At 42.1% G+C, this 23,711-nt stretch overlaps 1 protein-coding gene across 1 annotated transcript in view; it reads right to left on the reverse strand.

The window, feature by feature from the left end:
• MED13L (mediator complex subunit 13L) overlaps nt 1–23,711 on the reverse strand; it is a 206,077-nt gene that overhangs the window by 45,005 nt on the left and 137,361 nt on the right. Inside the window, exons 5-9 of the mRNA XM_054392955.1 lie at nt 7,718–7,863; nt 6,180–6,374; nt 5,610–5,801; nt 1,118–1,280; nt 199–303 (exon numbers count right to left, since the gene is read on the reverse strand). Of these exons, the coding sequence (XP_054248930.1) occupies nt 199–303; nt 1,118–1,280; nt 5,610–5,801; nt 6,180–6,374; nt 7,718–7,863 (801 nt within the window). The remainder of the gene's footprint in view (nt 1–198; nt 304–1,117; nt 1,281–5,609; nt 5,802–6,179; nt 6,375–7,717; nt 7,864–23,711) is intronic.

The following is a 23,711-nucleotide window of genomic DNA, read 5'->3' on the forward strand; positions in this document are numbered from 1 at the left end:
CCTGATTCTCTAGTCTAGGATCATTCTTCCACTCAGTAGGCTAGGTATTAATCACCTGAACAGGAGTGATGATCACAGTTTTCATACTAGTTTCCTATTCTCTCAGCTAAACCACAACTCCCTGATGTAAGTATACCTCTGTCTGAATTAAAGAAGGCTCTTTCAATGTGATGAGTTCTCACTCTCTTCAAAGCTCACCTGGAACAAGAACAACTGACTCTTTGGACTGGATCCACAAAATCCCAAGAAACTGTATTGTTAGGAACTTCCTCTTCCAAATTTGCAGTTGTAATTTGATTCCTCCTGAAGAAGAGAAGTTTATTTTAGTAGTTCTCACCTTCTGTAGGACAAAATTTTTAAAATGCACATGCATAAATTCACATGTTCCCATCAAATAAATTCCTTCTACTTCAGCTTTGTACTAGACCTCTGTATTTAACAACAGTTTCCTCCACCCCTCCTTAAAACTAAACAGTCTGATTTATGTGGGAGGATGGTACCAGCTCTACCTCTGACAGCTGTCTGGGGGTTGAGCAAAAGCAGCAAGGGGCAAGCAATTTAAACTGAATCTGGAAAGTCTTCTGACATACCAGGAAGGAAATTGCATGGAACTAGTGAAAACCAAAGATTTCAGGGCACTCCATGCCATGAATATATTTTAACTCTCAGTAATAAAGGCCTGTGGTGGTAACAACAGGAACTTACCATATCCTTGTTGATTGGAATTTTAGTCCCACCCATGTAATGCTTTACACACACTACCCTTGGTGTTCTAAATACCAAATAGATACTATAGGTTCTTCAGTCTAGTAACTATAACTGCAGCTAGAAACCACAATCAATACATCTGAAAACATCTAGCTGAAGGCACACATTATAGATTTGTAGCCTCAAAGCCTGTCACAATTAAGATACACAACTGCAAAGAGATTGTTAAGCGTTAGGAGTTTTCAGCTGAACACAGTAACAAATTTTCTTTGACAATGATGTTCTGCATCATTAGCTTTGATTAGTGGCAAAAGAACTCTGTGAGGAATAACATTACCTAAGGCAGAAGCATTACAATTTACACATTATGTGTTCTTAAGAAATAAAACCATCAGGACTTCTGCCTTACTTGGACTGTGACCTGTTGAGAATGCATTCCTTCCAGACACGGTGAACCATATGGTTGTGAAATTTTGGAGCAATCTTGCCTGATTTCTTTGGACTGTGCACACTGACTGTCCCCTCCTGCACAGCTGAATGGCTGACACTGCTCTGAGAGCATCCACTTTCTCCTGCAATGTAAAGCAAGCATTAATGTTAGAGCTGTTCTTAACATTCATGTTTTTTTCTTGACCAGACCTTCCCTCTCAGAAGGCTGCTACAGAGATACTCACACTCACTAGACAAGGCTTCAAGCATCATTACAGAAGACTGGCTAAGCTACATTTCAAAGCAACACCTGCCCTTGGGCTACCCAAGATGGCACTAGGTTATACAGGTCCATGTGCAGTACAGCTGTGTGAGTACTGCACCTCACCTGAGATAATGAAATGGAGGCAGCCTGGAAAGACCTCCTGTGGCCTTGAACTGAACTCATTATTGACAGTTACCCTGAATGTCTCTTGCCTTTGGTGACTTGCTGTAAAGACTAGGCTCATTATAATATGGATGGTTCTAAAAGTGTCAGTTAAGAAAAGCACTAATTTATGTAGACTGTTTCAGAGCGAGAATCAGTTCCTTTGACTCAAACCCTCAAAGCCTCACTGAAAAACTGGAATTGATTAGTGTGATGCTATTTCTTGACAAGCTGCTTGAATTGAAATAGCAGACTCTAAAGCTGCTTTGGTAAAACCTTGCAGTCAAGGTGTCTAGCACCACAGATACTGTTGAGCAGCTGATCATTAATACCTACTATTAACAGCAGGTGAGGTTCTCAGCAATACTGTAAGTTATCAAAGAGATAACAAATGAAGCTGTTACTTCAACAGATCCTGCACTTCATTTCTTTCCATCTGTGATGCAGAGACCTCACCAGCTATTGTGTAAGCAGCTGTTCCCTTTGCTCCTAGGAAACCTGTTTTTGTTTCAGATGAGCTGCAATGGAGCAGAGCCAGAGCACAAACTCGACAGCAGAGGGAGCGTCAGGCTCGCCTGGCCCGGCTGCCGAGCACTGCTGCTCCTGCTCTGGGTGAACAGCAAGTGAGGACATGCTGCATTTTAACAAGGTCACAGCAGCGTACAGAACACTTCGTCCTCCTGCCTGACACAATGGAGGAAGCCTTAAGGACGAAGAGCTGAAAGGAGTTCCTGCTGTACATCACTGTATCTAACGAGGTAATTCTGCTGATACCTATTAGGGGACTTCCAAAACACAACTTCTAAAATTGTGCACAAGCTGCCTAACCTTCTGTCTTCTTTGATCCTTTATGCTTATAGAATTTTTTTTTTATCCAGTTAGATTTCCCCTCATTCTCTTCTTGTAAAGAATTCTAATTTTAAACCCTCATGACTCTCTATGACTCCCTGAAAGGAGGTTGCAGTGAGGTGGGGTTGGTCTCTTCTCCCTAGTCTCAGGTGATAGAACGAGAGGAAACGGACTGAAATTCTGCCAGGGGAGGTTTAGGTTGGAGATTAGGAAAAATTCCTTTGCTTCAAGAGTGGTCAGGGATTGGAACAGGCTGCTTAGGGAGGTGGGTGGGTCACCATCCCTTGAGGGGAAAGGGAAATAAGAGGTATAATAGGATAAGCAAGGAGCTACCACAGCTTTCAGCTTCCGTTTTGAGAGCATTAATGGTTGTTTGCCCACATTCTGTAACATTTTCATACTATACAGCAATATATGGCATAACATGAAAAGGAACCTCACCAGAGGCAAACCCATTTTGTTTCCATACCCTGACACTAATTTTTATCCATGAAAATCCCTAACAAAGTACTGGATGAGACACAAATAACAATGTCAAAGAATGGCATAAATACTGGAGGACACAACTAGCCACCACCAGAGTGCAATCCCTGTGGTGCAGTCTGTTTCCACACAGTGAAAAGCCATTCCCTAGCTTCAGTAGCAATACTGGAAAGAGATCTGAAAAGATCTTCAAGTCCAACCCCTGCTTCAGAGCTCGATCAACGTATTTGGCTAACCTGCTCTTTAAAAACAAACACCACCCCCCAGTAAAACCCCAACAGCCCTCCCACCTCTCTGCCAATGGAAATCCTCTAGCTCCCCAGCACACTCCATTCTAATACTTCAGTATCCTTCCTCAGAGGAAGTTTTTCCTCATTTTTAACCTAGTTTTGCTTTGCTCCAGTTTAAGTTCATTACATACTGGTTGCACAGAAGATGATTCCTTTTCTCCTTTTATGCCTCCAAAGACCGTGACACTCTCTCTCCTCCAGATTTCTCTTCTCTAGACTGAACGATCTCAATTCTTTCCTTCTCCTGTAGGACCTGCTTGCAAAATCTAGAATCATTCTCACTGCACTTCTCTGGACTCCACCCAGTCTGTCCACACTTTTCAGTGGTCCAAACTGGACATGGTACTGCTATCACATTTTCACTAGTAGTAGTGGGTAGAACTCTAGTTACATGCTTCAGACTAATCCAGTTTTATGTATCCCATTTACTGCTTCTGAACTGCATGACATGTTTCTTCTGATCCATTTCTTCAGCTTTCCAAGGCCTTTTAAAATGGTATAGGATAAAGGAATCCTTTCATTGTTCCCTGCAGAGGCACCCCTGCTGACACAATTCCATCTTGCCCTTGAACAATAGCAGAGATCAAACAAAAACTGTCCCTGCCAGATTGGACAATGTGAACACTTTTTAGATATTAATAGTTTATAAATACTCTAAAATAGAATCCCCTTGTGACATTGTACAAGTTTAACAGGGATCTGAGAAATTAAAAAATACGATGGTACATTGAAATATGCATCAATACTTCAGCTGAATGTTTTTTAAAAGTTGTTTCTCTTGATTCTCTTAGTCACTAATCAGCTTTTTTTGCTTGTTTTAACTACCGGTTGCCCTGAAAAAATATTCAAAGTGAATTTAAACCTCATATTATATAATATATAAACCTCTATATTATCAGCAGTGAATACTAAAGACTTTTGACTGTCTTTTTATACAGGCACTGCTGATGGACAAGTGAATGCAGACACTTCCATGGCAATGAAACCACTGCTGGTGATCCTGCTGTTGTGGCAGAACTATGTTATAAAGGCTAAGCTAGCTCAGTAGCTCCTCAGACCTCAGTGTGGGTATAACAAGGATTCTTTATCCCCATCTGGCTGCGAAGTCACAGAGACTTGTAGGAACCTCATTTCTTAGCACTTCTACTGGTCTGGGAAATTTGATAAATGCTAATCAACAAGTTCAGAAGAAGTACAAGTTCAAACAGCAGAAGGCTGCCATGTGGTGAGTGGACTCTAATGATTTTCTAACTTTGCTGGGAGGATGCTGGAGCCCTGGAGCAGGCTGCCCAGAGAGGTTGCAGAGTCTCCTTCTCTGGAAAGATTCCAAACTGTAGACTTTGTAATCCTGCTGTGGGTGCCCCTGCTTTAGCAGAAGGGTTGGACTGGATGATCTCCAGAGGTCCTTTCCAACCCCCACCATGCTGAGATTCCAGGATTTTCCTAATGTGACTCAGGAGGGTTGGATAAGACAATTGCCAGAGGACCCATCCAACCTGGCATGTCTGTGAAAAAGTGAGTTCAGAAGGCAATCTATACAGCAAAAACAAACAAACAAAAAAGTAATTAGTTGTAAACATGCCTTTGAAACATTTTAGAGGGGGCGAAAACAAATCACTGAATTTTCTTTTTCTAGATCAGATTTTAAATTTAAAAAAAAAAATTATCATCTTAGAAGCTTGCACTTGAACAGACATTTGACTGCTCAGTTCCTTAGTTCTCATTTGAAATTGCAGTCCTCAGTTTGTCACACCATAACCACCCTGACATCAACTCATCGTAAGGTCTTGTCTGTACTCCAGATACAGGTGATAGATATTAATTTCTGAGGAGCAACAGGATCAAGATGTTAAGGATGCAGTGCCCCAGATGGCTTTTGAGATGAGAAATACTATGCATCCAAACTCTCAAAAGGGGTACACTCCATCCAGCCAAAACATGTAATGAACTTGCAGCACTGCATCTGCCAACTGCTTATGATTCAAGCCTCCGTCAGACCTCATTTGGGAAGCCCACCTCCTGCTTACCAGTTCCAGAGGCTTATGCATTTCCTTAGAATGGTCCTTGATTAAAACTTGACTATACTGGGCAAAAAGAGTAATTGCAAATTTTTATTACATCTCCATGCATTCTCTGTTAAGTGCTGTATTTCTTGCTCTTTACTCTTGCATCTTCCCTGAACTCTGCTCAAAGATAATTCAGCTACAGAAAATGAAGCTTAACTGAATTCACCAAGTTTTGTTTAAATCTGTCTCTTTTTCAGAGGTGTTTAAAGCATTGGCTTTGGTTTGCCACAGACCTACAGCAAAATCTCTCTTGTAACATTCAGTCTGTTGCCTGTCTTGAATCTGTGACTGTTCACATACTTCTCACTTATGAGCCAGCCAGAAATGAAAGAACAGCTCCAGCCTCCTATTACTTACCCATAAGAGCCTGCTCTGGAGAAGTGGGTGGAGTGAGTGGCATCCCACAGGTACTAGCAGGATCTTTCACACTTCCAAGCCCCTGCTGTCCCACATTTATCTGGCCTCCGGTACTGGCAGCGTTCTGTGACATGGGGATGTCACTCTGGGAGATGAGAACAAAGGCTGAAGGATACACCATCCTTACACCACCTGCCAAGCAATGGGAAGACAAAAGTTCTGAATATACCTGATAATATTCAGCAGCCCTAGCTACTGAAACTTGTTTTCAATGTCAGTTAGACAAAACTTATTATCCCAAATAGAAAGAGCTGAGGAATTTCATCTGAATGTATACCTAACCCTCTGCAAGCAGTACAGAGCTGAAACAAGTGGCTTGCCACTGTGAATAATAGCATGTGGGATACAGGGAGTACAGAAGCTTGAGGCAAGATAACGAGTCAGATGTTCCAGTGTCAAGAGAGCTACAACTGAAGATAGGAAAATTATAATGGCTGTTTCTGATTAATTAGATTTTTTTTTAAACCACATGGAAGAAAATGATCCTTCAGGCAGAATACTGAAACTCACCAACAATGACTTCAACTGCCACAGGGAAATCGTTATCATATCCCAGCTCTTCTTCCTCTTTCATGCCTTCTTTTTTCTTCAGCACCATAGGGTAAAAATACTGCCATTCCTCCATCAGTTTGCGAGTAGCTGGGTCTGACATCTTGTATGACTGGCCCGTGAGTGTACCATTCAAACCATAAGGGCTCACCAAAACTGCAAAGGAAGAAAAGCACAGGCCCTAAGGATGTATGCTTCAGCCACATGTCTGCCAGCCTCTGCCTCACTAGCTTCAGTCACTGTTCCGTTCACAAGCTGACTTCAGGATCTGCCTTTAGGGGAAAGTGACTGCAACAATCAGGTAGGACTGTGAATTTGAAGCTGCCTTAGGCTGCACTGGCTTCCTACACAGCCAACCCCACTGAGCTAAAAATGGACCTTTTTGCAGTTCAGTTTAATAGTTTCCACAATGAACTAATTTAAGTGTAGTGAAACACCACTTGCTCTGGCAAAGGGATGACCTTACATGGAAGTAGTAGAAGACAGTCAACAATTGAGTTTTTACCAGGAGCACACAGTACTAGAGACTTCTCAGCATTAAAAACTACAGAGAGAACAACACATGAAGCAGAGTGCAGGGCAACTACTTGCTCAACAAGAAGTATTTCCATTCAGACTTGATTTTGCCTTTGGTCATATTTGATTGGAGAGTGTAATGAATTTAGCTCACTGAAATAACACCTCCTAAGACTTCAGTGAAGTGACTGAACCTCTGTCAAAACTTTACATCTAGAAACAAAATGTTTTTCAATAAAGCTTCTATCAATTAATGTCTTCTATAAATGAACACTAATTTTACAAAGATTTCTTGCTATAATTGCTTTGAAGTTATAATTTCAGATTGTAGTAAGACAGTGCAACTCGATGACTCAAAACATTATTGTTTGTTTGATGCAGAGCATTGCACCACAATTGCATCATGAATTTAATAAGCCATTAACATAACTCTGTAAAACCTTAATTTCTTACACTGGCAAATAAACACTCAAAAGTACTTCAAGTTTTTCATTGTTTCTGATACACTTTCACACCTACTCTCCTTTTTTTTTTTGTATAAAAAATCCCAACCAAAAGCTGACAATGTAAGAATGAAAAGTGCTCCTAAATTAGATCACCTCAGTATTTGTATTCATGTAGCACTGAAGTCTCAGATTTGAGCCAGCTGACCCAGACACCATATAAGAAAATCAAATTAGGGCACTCACTTCCTTAAATAAGTCTTTCAAACAAAAAATGATGAATTTGTTTACTATATGTGTACACCTTTAAAATCAATGCTATGAATAGAAACCCCTGGAAAACTCATGTCCCACTCATAGCTGGCTATAGTGTTGAAGACCTAACAATGCTTTCCCTTATATCCATGACTTCCTGAACAGAAATCCAATCCCTCTGAAAGTGACTTTATCTCACTTCATTCACCTCTGAAGATACCATCAGCAGAAGCAAAGTCCAGAAGTGAGGTTAAGCACACAAAGATCCAAATGCTGCTCCCTTACCTTGGAAGGGTGAGGGTGAGGACTGGGCCATCTGGATATGCTCTTCATTGATCAGGTAGATGGGCTGGTGCTGAGCAATCTCCACACTTGTGCACACGTTGCTTTCCCCATGAAGAAAGAACGTGAAGGCACACGACAAATGTTCACTGGAGAGGGGGGAGACAAAGGAGAAACAGATTTATTAGCAAGTTAATGAACTCACAGAAGGCTGTGATTCCATAGCCTTGGAGTCCAAGGATACACTCTTCTCCTTTGTCACTTGTGGCTGCTGAATAACAGATTCAGTGACTGATAACCATACAGGACAGGATGAACTGCCATTAGACAAATCTCTTGGCAACTCTGTCAAAGATTTGTTTTCCTGCTTCTATAAATTAATAAGATCATGAGAAACAAATAAGATTTTATCCAAGATTCGAACAGTAAAAATAAAGGTGTTCAGAAATTCTTCAAAATTCACTCTGCAATGGGTTCTAGCTGAAAAGGAATGAAGATGTTTGTCTAACATCTCATGAGAATCTCCGTGAAAGAAAACAGAAGCACATGAATATTACAAGACAAGCTGACAATGGTTTAAGATGAACCATGGATTTACCACTGACAATTAAACTTTATTTGAAATGAATGGCATTTAAAGTGCTCCCACCTATTTCTACCCATAGAATGACTTCCCAGCAGAGCTAACCATTTGCTTAAATATTCCTTGCCACAATGCCACAAGAAAAAACAAAACACGTCTCATGCTTTTTATCATCATTTTAATCAACTCAAAGAGTCCCAAAGCTGAAGCAGTGATTATGCAGTCACTTCTCTGCCCAATACAATAGCTGCACAGAGTTTTACAGTTGTTGGCTTTGGCACTCGGCCAGCCAGAATGCAACCAGCATTTTAAAGACAGCTCCTGACTACCTTCACCAAAAAGACATAACACAGGAAACTATAACAATTTCACTTCACTATTTAAGTCAGCCAACCACTCTACTACTGCCAGTTATTTTTTAAAAAGGCTCTGATGGTCTAAAGTAGGAAGCTGGTTTAATCTCACTACACCTCTGAACAATACTACATGTTGTGTAGAACAACCTTTCCTCCAGCACTACGAACGCACTTTCCTCCTGCACTCTCACTCTTCTCTTGAGCCTCAAAATACTTCCTAAAAGCAAACCATAGAAAATGGTCAACTGAGAAAAGGTTACTTAAATGACAGATAAAAAATGAACTTCCTTGGTGCTATCATCCCATATTCAGAAGTACTTTGCAGCAAAATTAAATTTGATTTCATGGAATAGGAGGTTTCATTAGATTTCCCTTTTCACAAGGGAAAGAAATTTCACTATCATCAGTGTTGCAGAAGTAAATTGGTCATTAAGTTACATGGGGGAAGGGAGGGAACAGAACACAGGACAAAATGGGTCAGATTCCAGGTATTTCTATCCTGCTGTCTTGCTCTACAAAGAAAAACAAACCAGTTCATGTGGGGAAGAAATAAAAGGAAAAAGAAAAAAGAACAAAGGATTTCTGCACATACAAGAAATAAAAAAATACAAGCAAAGCCAAATTATTTAATCAAAAGCCATTAGTTTCCTTACACAGGATGATAGCCCTTGCTATCAAAAAGGTCTTAATAACTAAAAACCCAGGAGAAATCTGGTCCAAGATCAAGTGGGGATAATCTCTGCAAAGACTTCAGCATGCAGTAGGTCAGCCCTCTTAAAGCAGAGAGCACAGCTATTTGTAAAGGAGTCATTTTCAACTCCTGTCTTTAGGATATTACACAGAAATCCTCCTGATTCTGCAGGCTTCCTACAGTGTTTGACTGTGAATGTCTTGCTTGTCTTCTATTGATCTGAAGGAAAAAAATTAGTCTTCTGGGACCTCGCAGGGACTCTTTCAAGTCTCTTGCAAAGTGTTCTGGCATGAACAAATCATGTGCAATCTTATATGTGACATTCACAACCATCCATAAACACTGTGAGAATAAGGAACAGACAAAATTAAAAAGTTTAAAAGAGAAAAGATTCATTTGTTATTACAGGGGAGGGAACACACATCACTGTTTTAGCGGAGAATCAGCTAACACCAAAATTAATCATAAAGTTCAGAAACTCAAATAGCTTGGGACCAGAAGTGTATGCTATTAATTACAGGGAAAAAGATACACAAATACAGTACCAGCACATTTTACTGTCCTGCAATTAAGAGAATAAAGAATAACAGTATTGAGTATTGCTACCCATGACCAGCAACAAAGACTTCATTAGTGAAAGCACTGGATCCCAAGTAGATCATGCTCAGCTACGGAAAGACAACCAAGCCATTCAGTCACCCAAGTGTTCTGTTTCTTCAGGCCACAGCTGACCAGTCACTGTGGCAGGAATCCCTCTCTGCTGAGCAAGCAAGCCTCCAACCAGCCTGCAAATACCCAGCACTGCGCTTTCTTCCCTGCTCCCTTCCCCAGCCCTTCCTCCCGGGGTGCCTGATGGTGCCTTGCAAGAGAACAAACACTTGCAGCAATGTTATGCTCCCCCTGGTGCCAGAGTCACTGCCATGAGCTCAGCTTTCAAGACCAAAAATAATAAAGATCAAGGCCTGGGGACTTCCTACATTCCTAACAAGCTTCTGGCAGATTGCGAGTACAATGTTTACTTTAGTACCAAAGATGAATTTTATTTCCAGAAACCAGAGTCAGCAGGCTGTGATGTGTCCCGCTCAGGCATGTGCACCCCAGCCTCCTGACATTCCTGCCTTTAGTGCATTTCACACAATTCCTTAAATACCAAGGTGCAAAAATCACTCTCCCCACAAATCTCAGACAGAGCTCCCACTACAAGTTGAGCTCTACAGCATTCACCAGGACCCACACATTGCAGACTCAAGCCCTGAGCTCTACAGCATTCACCAGGACCCACACAGTGCAGACTCAAGCCCTGAGCTCTACAGCATTCACCAGGACCCACACATTGCAGACTCAAGCCCTGAGCTCTACAGCATTCACCAGGACCCACACATTGCAGACTCAAGTCCTGAGCTCTACAGCACTCACCAGGACCCACACATTGCAGACTCAAGCCCTGAGCTCTACAGCACTCACCAGGACCCACACATTGCAGACTCAAGCCCTGAGCTCTACAGCATTCACCAGGACCCACACAGTGCAGACTCAAGCCCTGAGCTCTACAGCATTCACCAGGACCCACACAGTGCAGACTCAAGCCCTGAGCTCTACAGCATTCACCAGGACCCACACAGTGCAGACTCAAGCCCTGAGCTCTACAGCATTCACCAGGACCCACACAGTGCAGACTCAAGCCCTGAGCTCTACAGCATTCACCAGGACCCACACACTGCAGACTCAAGCCCTGAGCTCTACAGCATTCACCAGGACCCACACATTGCAGACTCAAGCCCTGAGCTCTACAGCGTTCACCAGGACCCACACATTGCAGACTCAAGCCCTGAGCTCTACAGCATTCACCAGGACCCACACATTGCAGACTCAAGCCCTGAGCTCTACAGTGTTCACCAGGACCCACACACTGCAGACTCAAGCCCTAAAACACATTCATGGTTCAGCTTCTCATCATGGCCTTCCAGCAGTGTTTTATCAACATCCAGTTTTCTTAACAGATCTGCTCCTCTTTGTGCTAACAAAGGCACCATTAAAAGCTAACCTCCACATGCAGATCAGAGTTGCCAAAAGTGTTCAGCACCATCTTCAGACTGTTTTTTTTTTCATTTAAATTTATTCCAACCTAATTCAAAACATGAAGCTGACAAGCTTTTGAAGATCCACTTCTGTATCTCTCTGGGTTTATAAACTTACTAATTTCTGTACTCTTATCTCCCTGACATTCAAACTATCAGAAGCCACCAGAGATATATACGAAATGGCTTCCAAACTATTTTGCCTACTCTGCTCAGTCTGTTGGAATACCCTGAGCTGTCAATTCCTACCTGTTCAGAACAACAATCAAAACACCAGCAATTATGAACAACTGCATTATGCATTTACCTTGCACATATTAATGAATGACACCTGCACAGCTAACCAGAGGAAAAGAAGCAGGGAAAAAGATGCTCCAGGGTGAAAGCAAGGTGACCATCCTGAGCCAGCCACTAGATGTTCTTCATCCTTAACAGGGCATTTATAAAGGATAAAGGATGGGTGTCAAGAGGATGGGGTCAGACTCTTCAGTGATGCCCAGCAACAGGACAAGGGGCAACAGGCACAAATTGGAACCCAGGAGGTTCCATGTGAACATGAGGAGAAGCTGCTTTGATGAGAGGGTGCCAGAGCCCTAGAGCAGGCTGCCCAGAGAGGTTGTGGAGCCTCTTTCCCTGGAGAGATTCTAAACCCACCTGGCCATTGTGATCCTGGGCAAGCCGCTGTGGGTGATCCTGCTTTGGCAGGGGGTTGCAGTGGATGATCCCTCAGAGGTCCCTTCCAACCCCCACCATGCTGTGATTCTGTGACTACAACATGCCATATATTCCCTAGGAGTTCCAAATCAGAAACTTGAATCAGACTGCAGAATCTAATGCAAAAATAAAAACAAATTTAAAAAGCTGGGGGCATTTACAATTATTCATGCCTCAGGCATAGCACAAAGTGACACTGCTGAGCCAAGTACCCATGAACTTAGCATGAAATCTACTGCAGATGGATTGATTCAGCTACCTGCCACTTAGGGTTTGAGGTTTTTAATTTCTTCCTTCCCTTGGTTTTTTGCAGGCATACAAACAGTGCCACAGAGACAGTGGCAACTGCAGCAGTTTTCCATCAGAACATGAAAATACAAGCTGAAATAAAACCCATTCTCTTCATCCCATTTGATAGAAATCAGAAACATTTAAAACAATGCAAAACTGTAACAGTACTGTCACAGAATCACAGAATATAACTGGTTGGAAGAGACCTCCAAGCTCATCCAGTCCCACCCTCAACCCAGCACTGAAAGGTCACCACCAAACCATGTTCCTAAGCATCAGGTCCACTCACCACTTCAACACCCCCAGGGATGGTGACTCCAGCAGACCATTCCAATGTTTGAGAACCCTCTCTGTAAAGTAGAATTTCCCTGGTGCAGCTTGGAACCATTTCCTCTGGTCCTGTCACCTATCACCAAGGAGAAGAGGCTACCCCCTCTTCGCTCCAGTCTCCTTTCAGGGAGTTGTTAAGAACAATGAGGTCTCCCCTCAGCCTCCTCTTCTCCAGACTGAACACCCACAGCTGCTCATAGGTCAAGTGCTCCAGGCCCTTCTCCAGCCTTGTTGCCCTTCTCTGGACACACTCCAGCACCTCAGAGTCCTTTCTGTAGTGAAAGGCCCAGACCTGACCACAGTACTCAAGGTGTGGCTTCTCTGGTGCAGCACAGGGGACGATCACCTCCCTGTTCCTGCTGGCCACCGTGTTTCTAATACAAGACAGGTTTCTTGGCCACCTGGGCAAACTACTGACTCACCACCCTATGCAGGACTTGTGGTCTCTTTTTCACAGGTACCTTTTAAGAAACCTTTCTTTCCTTTCCAGGTGACTGACAGCTGCCTCAGTTTGATGCCATCTTCCCAATACATCCAATGTATATAGAATAGGTTAGTGCCAAATGCAGCTGCATGAAGGCCAAGGGCTGAAAACTGCTGAGCACTGTGGTCTTGAGCCAGCAGCACACTTGAGCATACACTTTAAAGAACATTTTCACTCTATTCACTGAGAGAGACTTACATGCCAAAATAAAAAAAAAATGTTTAAATAAATAGCTTCTTTTAATAGAAATACAAAGAAAACAAACAAAACCATCACTCCCCAATTACTGTGTAATTGGGAGTGCCATTTCCCTTCCTTTTAGTTTGACAGTTCTTGGTGTTTGGATCCCTAACTTTACGAGCAAGAAAACAGGTAAGGAAAAGACGAAAGAAATAAAAAAGTAATGTCCGAGAATCTTTTGTAACCACAGAAAATATCTATGTGCTTCTCCTAAGTACTGCAGGTATATTTCCCCCCAATAACACTGAAAACTCTTCAAATAAATAGTATTTACATGAATCAAACCTTCCATTTGGCACCTAATCACCTGCAACTGACAACGGTCTTTCAGATGTTTCCTCTGGGATCTTCATTACCTCAGCTAACCTTTGAGATGCCTAAAACCAGCTGAATACCTTGTCAAGGGAGTATTTAGGAACTCCCATAATCTTTACAAATGTCAATCCCACAGTTACTATAAATGACTTAAAGGGAATAACATCACATTAAATTTACTTATATATAAAAGTCAGATGAGGATTATGAAAACATGATTATGTTTAAACTGCACAACACTGGCAGAGAAAGGAGAGCATCTGATGGATTTATGGAATTTTCCATGTGTTAGTAGGTTTATATAAATACCCAACTGCACTAGTCTGCATTGAAACTGTAAAGAGATTGTTCCCACCCAAACACTCTCCATGAGAAAAATGCTGAGATACTGCACTTCGTAACTGAGGTTTGAATGTATATATAAAGGTACAGGCGTGGTCAATCACAGAATGCTAGGGGCTGGAAGGGACCTTGAAAGATCATTCAGTCCAATTCCCCTGCCAGAGCAGGATCACCTAGAGCAAATCACACAGGAACACATCCAGGCAGGTTTTGAATATCTCCAGAGAGGGAGACTCCACAAACTCCCTGGGCAGCCTGTTCCAGTGTTCTGTCACCCTCACAGGGAAAAATTTTTTCCTTATGTTTCCATGGAACTTCCTATGCCTTAACTTCCACCCATCGCCCCTTGTCCTGTCACTGGGCATCACCAAGAAGAGCCTGACTCCATGCTCTTGGCACTCACCATTTACATATTTATAAATAACAGTCAAAGTCAAACCATACCTCTGAACATATTTCACATGCCTCATTTTGGATGACAAATGTGGAAATCACTTCAGAAAAATAGCAATAAAGAAAATGCCAGTAACAACTACTTTGGGATGTTAGGAGAGGCACCAGAAGCAGTTATGAAAATCCTTAAAAGAGTGTCACAATTTGTTTTCCTTATTAGAAAGCTATTTTAAAAACAGTCCTATAATACAAATTCAATCATTATTATTTTAATGACTTGAAATCACTCACTGAAAAGCACTTTCACATTTTGAACAACACCTGCTGCTGTGCAGTGTGCAATTTCTAACCTAGGTTTTGTCCCAACACTGCAACCTACTTACCCAGGAAGTGCAAGGGGAACCAGTTGACAATACTGGCACTTAATGTTACTTAAAAGAACATGGTGAAAAGTTGACAATCCTATGTTTGTAAACATTGGCCCTGTTTTCAGACCGATTTCAAGGATGAGAATGTTTTAAAGACTGATTTCTGAGGTCCCTTGCCCTGCCACCAGGCTGCTGGTAAGCTCTTGTTCCTCTCCTTTAATTTCTAAGCAATTGTCCATAAAGCTTGTGTGTACATTCAAGTCTAGTTTATGACCAGTAATTTGTATTGCTGTTCTAATTTCCCCCACAATTAGAGTTAGGATCTGAAAGGCCTCAACTCACAGTTACCCCAAAACAGCTTTATCACAGTCTGGTCTCAGAAAAGAGGCAGCAGCAAGCCACAGGAATCAGGAAAATAGACACTCAAAGCAATGAGGCTAATCACTTCTTTGATGTGGACTATAAAAAGAGAGTAGGAAAGGGTCCTGCACAGATTTGTAACATAAGAGTAAGGGAGAGCATGAGAAAATAATTTCCTTTACATTTGTCTAAAGCAACAGGCACAGCAGTGGTCTGGACAGGAGATGGCAGCACCTGGACACACCTACAGTCAGCAACACTCTTGAACAGCTGAGAGTAAATTAACAGCCCAGTAGGAAAATTACCTCTTTTTAAATAATCTGAAACAAATATCCTCAGTGAAGCTGGAATTTGAACAAGCTCCCAGAGCAACCACAGACTGAATGTAGTGGGATAAGAGAAAAAGGCCTTCTGCTTTCATTTTAGTGACATCAGACCTTCTGTCCAATGCAAATTCTCCTTAAACATGAGAAATGAACTCTCACAGAGTGCAGATCTCCAGAACATTTCTCTAGACATACAATGGTCCAGTTTAGGAACTGGTACTAGAGAGATCTGCCAGGCAGCTGTGTTAGCATAGAGAGCTTCTTCACACACACCAAGAGAGCAGAAGAGGACCTGGACCTGAGCCTTTCTCAGCAGTAGCAAACAAAAATTGTCAAGACACATTTTGTGCTTGTTAGGGGAAACTGCGTGTTCTTATGGTAAAACCTCTTCATCCCCCAAAGGGAGGCACCATCCACAGTGACTTATTGGAAATGGTCTTTGGCTGTGCTATCCCCAAAACCTCTCCTGGGCATTGCCCTGGAAGAGCTAGCTGCCACTGCTCAGAGCCAAGTAGGGAGGGTGCTACAGGAAAGCAGTCTGGATGACAGCACGCCAGTTCTTGAGATCATGACCTGTCTGGTCTAATGAGTAGTGTAGCTACAGCTTGAGAGGCAAAACATTCATGTGGCATTTCTCATGCTTCCAAGTAACCCATGACATAGTCTCTGCCTACCAGATGGAATTTCAATGTTACCCAAGCTGAAATAAGACAAAGTGATTCAGAAGCACAGCTTCAGTAGTTCACAATATACATTCAAGAAACATGGCATAATTAGTAACAGTTTTTGCAGAAGCCACAACTAAACCAAAGAGGAAAGCATTTCCAGACATGAGGCAGTTCCAGAGTTTCTTGCTACAGCAGCCTTCCAACAAACAGCAGGCAGCACAAAACTGACCAGGCATGAAGCTCATCTGCTTGATTGCTCTGTGCTATGGGCTCAGATGCAGGCCCACACTCCAGCATGTGAGACAGCAGCCTAGAGCCTATGTCTTCCTCTGTAACTCCACGCATTAGCCAGTGGTAATCACAGGCTGGCGGCCCAGCTGCATCCACCATGTGCTGTACATTAGAGCTGGAGAGAGGGCTGTGGCACTGAACTGCAGCAAGCCCTTCAGCAGCAGCTTGTCTGAAGGCTGAGGAAGACCCAGCTGAAACCACATGTTGCAGCCATTTCACAGGATCACTGGACTTGAAACATCTTTGCTTCATGTCATACATGCTGTGGTCTCACAAACAGGGGAAACTGATGCTGGGAGAAACCTGGTTACACAGGGAAAACAATCTGTTTGTGTCACTGTTTCTGCCCACAGTCACACATTTCTGTACGGCAGGGGATAAGAACAGAGGAGACCAAGCTGCAGATCAAATCAGACTACTTCAGCAAGGACTCCTTTTCTCTTCTTTTGTTGTTGCTTTCTCTCTCTCCCCATTCCTCAAAATAGAAAGGGGTTGTGGAGGGAGGTGGGGAAGACCATGAGTTCCCAGAAGTACACAGGTCTGTTAATGATTGTATTTTATCAGTCAATATGTTGTCTCACATGTTCTGTTGGATTTTTTTGGTTTAATGTATGAGCTGCACGCACAGAAACTTGGTATAAATATTAATTACCTTTAGCACTCTTCCAGTGGTGGAGTAAAGGACTAAGATAAGAGCTTCACAACACAGCAAGCATTTAGATAATGGTTATCTAAACGCTTTCTGTGTTACAGACTTATTATCTCAACACTTCCTTAGTAGTCACCAACAAAACCTCTTGCCAAGGCTAATATATGCCTCCCTATCGGGATTCTCTCTCTCATCCCATCTCTAACAACCTTCTATTCTTCCCTCTGAATAAATGTATGCACAAGATGACCTGCTAGCCTGGAGGGACACCAGAGTTTATATTTCAAATGGATACATCAATCTGCAGCATGACAGGGCTAACAGCAGTATGAACAGCTCTGAGAAGTCAAGGGGAAACTGCTGCACATCACATTAGCTAACATTTTGAGGAGTAATTATACTGTAGTCTCTCTATGTACAAGACCTACTCCAAGTCTTTGCTGGAGGAAAGGTCATGTACAACGTAAATAACCTTTAGTACCAACCCCGGACAAACTGCTCTGCATTTACACACCGGCTGCTTACGATGGCTCAGATTAGGATAACTCCATCTTTGGTCAGTTTTAATGAGGGGACTATACACAGGACAACGCACCAGGGCTTATAGGCTCTAAGTAAATCATACTGTGGCAGTTCTCAAACTTAGGAGACATTTTTCCTCTAAGAAAGAAGGTCATAGAAACAATGGATTGTTTTGGTTGAAAAAGCCCTCCAAGTCCACCCATCAGCCTAACACCACCACGGTCATTAAACCATGTCCCAGAGTGCCATGGCCACGTTTGCTGAACACCTCCAGAGATGGTGACTCCACCATCTCCCTGAGGAGCCTGTTCCAATGTCTGACCACTCCTGCAGCAAAGAAATTTTTCCTCATCTCCAAACTAAACTTCCCACACACAATTTCAGGCTATTTCCTCTTCTCTATCATCTGATAGCAGGGAGAAGAGACCAACTCTCATCACAGTACAACCTCCTTTATCCCACAACTTCTATAGGGAGGAACACATTCTACAGCAACAGCCATCCCATTCTTTCCCTGAAACCTCTATCTATAAAGGCATCAGTATATTTTTACAATACATTAAAGCAGTGTTTAATACTCTGGGTTTAGTTAATGGGTTTTTTAAATAGCTCTTCCAGTATACTGGCATTGTCAGATTTTTTTCCATGTACAGCTGAAGTAGCAGTTTCATTCCTGTGATCCCTAGTGAAATGCTACACCATAATAGGTGAAAAGCTCCCATAAAAAGTCACAATAAAATCCTTATTTTTCTGCATTAAATAAGCATTGCATGTTGAACATAGAAATGTATTGATTTATTACTAGCTGCACATGTGTATAATAATGTGGCTTGTCAAAAAAACCTCCACGCTATTCTGATCTAAAATTTGCTTCTCATTATTTGTAAGGTGAAGTAATTCCAGACTGTTGATGGTTACTAAAGAAAGAATCAAAAATAACACAACATCTCTGAATAATTAAATAATTATGTGCTGTGATCACTGCTATGTATTTCTTTTCTCCACATTCAGGGACAAATCCCACCCTGCATATCAGTTAATTCCAAAGACAACACAATAAGAAGGAAGGCTGAAAGGCCCCACATCAAGGGTAGCATTTATCCTCATGCCAGATATGCAGAAATATGGGACAATGACAGATGGCCTGAAAAGGTTGGTCAATACATCTGCTAAAATAAAAATGAACAAGTTAAAAGCAGAATATGGCAATGGAGCTGGGGGCAGGGGGTGTTAGGTAACATTATGGTTAGAAGCACAACCTATTCAAAACAACTCTGATTTATCTAACAGGATATCACCTGCAGATCAAATTACAGGAATCCAAACTGCACTACTCAAGAGGTGGGGATTATGTGCATCTTCCTAAGGATACTTCAAACTTTTGGACATTTAAGGCACATCAGACTAGAAAATACACAGCCTACACATGCTCTAAACAGGGAAACAGTTTCCTTCTAACAGAAACACAGATCACTTTGAAATTTTATGTGCTAAATTAAGATTTTTTTTTTAATAAAATCCAGTTTTTACTGAATCTAATCAATACCAGAAAAAAACTGACCAGAAAAAAAAAAAAGTCTCTGGATCTAGGAAACAAAAACTGCACAACCAGTGCTTTTCCCTTGGCAGCAGGTAAGTGATGTAGTGAGCACCACACCACAACGTATAGCTTGAGGCATTAATGATTCCCAAATGCAGTAGTTTGTTTTACATCTGTGTCACACTTCAGAATAGTGCTGATTTAGATTTGAATGATAAATGTCAGCACCAAAAAATGGATCTGCAGGTTTGTCAGACTGATGCTGAATGCCTCATTCACTTTGACAGGACACTGGATCCTGCCCTGTTTAGGAAGTCGTCGTGACCATGCATCTGTGTAATACAGGATTAAAATGTTCACAACAAAAAAAGAACCATGAAGGTTATTTAAAGGTACATTCAGACTAATACACATTTTTTTACTGCAAATACTGAGCTTCTTCAGGTACACGTCCTTAACTAAAATCAGGAATTTGCTTATATCAGGCTGCAGGAGTTGGGGCTGTTCAGCCTGGAGAAGAGAAGGCTCCAGGGAGATCCTAGAACAGCCAGCCAGTACCTGAAGAGGGCTACAAGAGAGCTGGGGAGGGACTTTTTGCAAAAGCTTGTAGTGATATGAGAGGGAATGAATAGAAGGTTGCAACCAGTTCTGGAGCCCCTATTACAAGAGGGATATGGACATGCTGAACATGTCCAGAGAAGGGCCACCAGGATGAGCAGAGGCCTGGAGCACCTCTCCTATGAGGACAGACTGAAAGAGTTGGGACTGTTCAGTGTGGAGAAGAGAAGGCTCCGAGGTGACCTTCTTGTGGCCTTCCAGGATCTGAAGGGGGCTACAAGGAAGCTGGGGAGGGACTTTTTAGGCTATCAGGGAGTGACAGGACTGGGGGGAATAGAATAAAGCTGGAAGTGGGGAGATTCAGGCTGGACGTAAGGAAGAAGTTCTTCCCCATGAGAGTGGTGAGAGCCTGGAATGGGTTGTCCAGGGAGGTGCTTGAGGCCCCATCCCTGGAAGTGTTTAAGGCCAGGCTGGATGAAGCTGTGGCCAGCCTGCTGTAGTGTGAGGTGTCCCTGCCCATGCAGGGGGGTTGGAACTGGCTGATCCTTGTGGTCCCTTCCAACCCTGACTGATTCTATGATTGAGGAGGGCAGATTTGGGCTGCAGGTTAGGAAGAAATTCTTTCCAGTGAGGGTTGTGAGACACTGGAACAGGTTGTCCAGGGAGGTTGTGGACGTCCCCTCTTTGGAGGTGTTCAGGGCCAGGTTGGAAAAGGCCTCGAGCAACCTGGTCTAGTGGAAAGTGTCCATGGCATCGGGGTTGGAACTGGATGATCTTTAAGGTTCCTCTCAACTCAAACCGTTCTATGATTCTATGATATCTATACCAGAATTACCAGTTAGTACATAATCAATAGCACCAGCTAGTGATAACTATGAAATGAATTGTAATTAACTAGAAAATTGTCAGAATGGACACAATCCTCCTTGCTTTAGCGTACTCAACATACCATCAACAGCAAGAACTGCATATAGGACTCCTAGAATAACTGCTGTTATCAGCCTCCTGCCATCTCCCTCCCTGTCTGAACCACTGCATTCTTGCTCAGCCTTTGGAATGGCCTCCTTTGGAAAATTCATGTCCACAGAAGAGCTGCTATTCTTTATAAAACAGGAATGCAGCCAGAAAAGCACATATACTCGAAGTGAAAGATAACTTATTCATGGCACATGAATAAGCTACACGTTAAGTTTCATGCGGTATCTCCAAAAAAGCCTTCTTTTTGTGCTGTTAGACTTAGCATTTTATTAAACACCACAGGCATAAAATCACCTCACAACTGTCATGGGCAGTTGTGTTCTAGAGATCAGGACTGAAAAAGCCCCTTTTGAATATTAAAAACCTAAAACTCAAGAACAAGCCTGAATAGGACTGATGGAGGTTCGCCAACCAACTACTCCATTTCTTCAGCCTAAGGCATAAACTGACCTTTGCTTAACAGCTCAGTACTGCAGACTTTAAACCCTGAATTTCCCTAAATTTAGGCATTCCTTGGTAATTTTATCAAGGATACTGCAGTTATCAACTACTTCATCTCACCAAATGAGCTGTGTTAGGATCTCTGACTGGCACAGTTGCGCAGTGACTCACCTGTGGGTCACAGACCCACATAAAACCAAAGCTTCCCCTTACTCCCCATAAAGATGCTTTCAGCAGTCATAACGTGGGTACAAAAATCATCCTTCCCATTAATATTTGTGTCATGCTGCTCTAGAATCAGCAGCTGTGGCATGCTGGCAATTGGTGGGCTCCTAAAACATTCAATAGCAGGCACCTATTCAGCCAGTCAGCTGTGCCAGCTACCCTCTGCCAGACAGCTTGACTGGGAAAGCAGAGGCCTCCCATCCCTCTGGAAAGGGGGAAAGGGCAAGGGACATGGTGGGAGATTTGACATTTGACAGATGACGGGCACAGCCTGCTCAGTCTGTAGAGCCTGGATAATGAAAAAGAGGTGACTTTAAAACTGCCCATTTTTAAAAAGGCTTTTTACGTGGGATAATACAGAACTGCTTTTATTGCACAATGTGCAGAAATTACCTGCACTCTGTATTGATGGTTACATCACAATTAGCTCTGAAAGCTAAAAATTTAAGATGTTTGATAATCTATTTTACCTCAAAATGGCTTTGATCTCAATAGCAATTCATTAGAAATGATTACTCTCAAGGAAGAACATTGTGAAGTAGATAAGCATTACTGTATGGATTTTTATGGGGCTACTACATAATTACATCTGCAAAGCCTGACATACCCCATTATTTGTTTATAAAATCCATGTCGCACTCTTTGTACAAATAACAGAGCTCTGAGTTTTTCACTAGCCCACAAAACATCTTCTCAGTCTGGGAATATCTAGTTCAAACAACTACCACAGTACTGTTCAAACACGGCTAGAGTGATCTAAAAAAATTCAAACACAGAACAAAACCAGCTGTCAAGTGCTCTACAACAACCCCAACTAGAAGGTAAAAAGTATATGGGGAAATAATATATGAATGTGAGATGATTCTTAGATTGCCAGTAGCATGAGGAAAGAAAGTGAAGCAGAGAGTAAGACACTCCTGCTTTCAGATGTGTTTAAATACAGGAAGGGGCTGTGAGCAGCTTTGCAATTTCGTCCAAAATCTTCAAATATTATAAGATCACTGTAAATAAATCCTAAAAACGGGGCTCAAAAAAGTAATGAAAATTGAAATCTCAGAAAAGACAAACGGTTCTTTTAAAAACAGAACCTCATTTTCTAAAAAGCATGCAGTCTTTTTTCGTTCCTCTCTAATTTAAGAAGCACTGGCGTGGCAGTATCACTCCACAGTAATTCACAAGTTAATAGACACTACAACAAATTTGTTGTATCTCGATTTAAATTACTTTTCAGCTCAGTCAGAGATGCTCTCCAGACACACATGCAGGCTCTGTCACCACAGTTAAGATACCAGACCACAAACACGTAGCATACTTTTGACGTCCAAGTTACAAAAATAAAAGCAGAGCCTATCAAATGCCAGCCCTCTGCTCAGCAAGGCCTCTCAGCACACGCCTGGCTTTGCTGTCTGCTAATGTAGGTTAATGCACCCTTCTTCCCTTCACCCCATGAAAGCTGAATGCTATTATCCAAAGTAGCATTATATTAGATTAAGGCAAACTGGGAGGGAAGGAAGGGCCATAAGCCCAATGCTTTGTTGGCATGAAGTTCATTGAGGATGAAATGACATTTATCAGTCTCATTCACAAAGCAAGTACATGAACAGGGGGAAACAGTTATTTAGTTTCTTCAAAATAATAATAATTTTAAAAAGAGGATGAATATTATCTCCAATTCTTAAAAAATATTTCTGCAGGTTTGATTTGTGCTCCCAGACAGCTGCTTACCATGGCCACCTCAAGGGAAAAGCAGAAGTAAAACCATTATCATCATTTGAGTTCTGGAAGACTTGGTTCCCTTCTGTATTTGTTTCTCCCCTCAAACAAATCTTCTGATCCCTTTACATCATTCTAAACCTACGAGAATAACCCAGTATTTAAATTACAGAACATGAGGAGATAAGCATTTTGATGGAGAGCTTTAATATTCCTAGGACTTGCAGCTAAACTCCTACACTTGGCAAGAAGACAGCACTACTGTAAAATGAACGCCTTTTCTGTCCCCTAGCAGAAAAAAACTCTCAACTGTACCTTGACTGAACTAAAAAAATCAAAACACCAAACGCACACACACAAAAAAACCCCAAGCCACAACACAAACTATCTAAATCTCTCTGCACTTCTGTGACCTGCACACCTTGCTCAAAGACCAAGGACTAATTAAAGTCACAATTCTATTAAAGAGCACAAGGTTTGGCAGGGTACATAGAACGGACCCCAACTTTTAAGCACCATGAACCCCACTCCTTTTCCAGCA

The sequence above is a fragment of the Indicator indicator genome, chromosome 26, assembly GCF_027791375.1.
Source record: "Indicator indicator isolate 239-I01 chromosome 26, UM_Iind_1.1, whole genome shotgun sequence".
In the NCBI taxonomy this organism is placed as follows: domain Eukaryota; kingdom Metazoa; phylum Chordata; class Aves; order Piciformes; family Indicatoridae; genus Indicator; species Indicator indicator.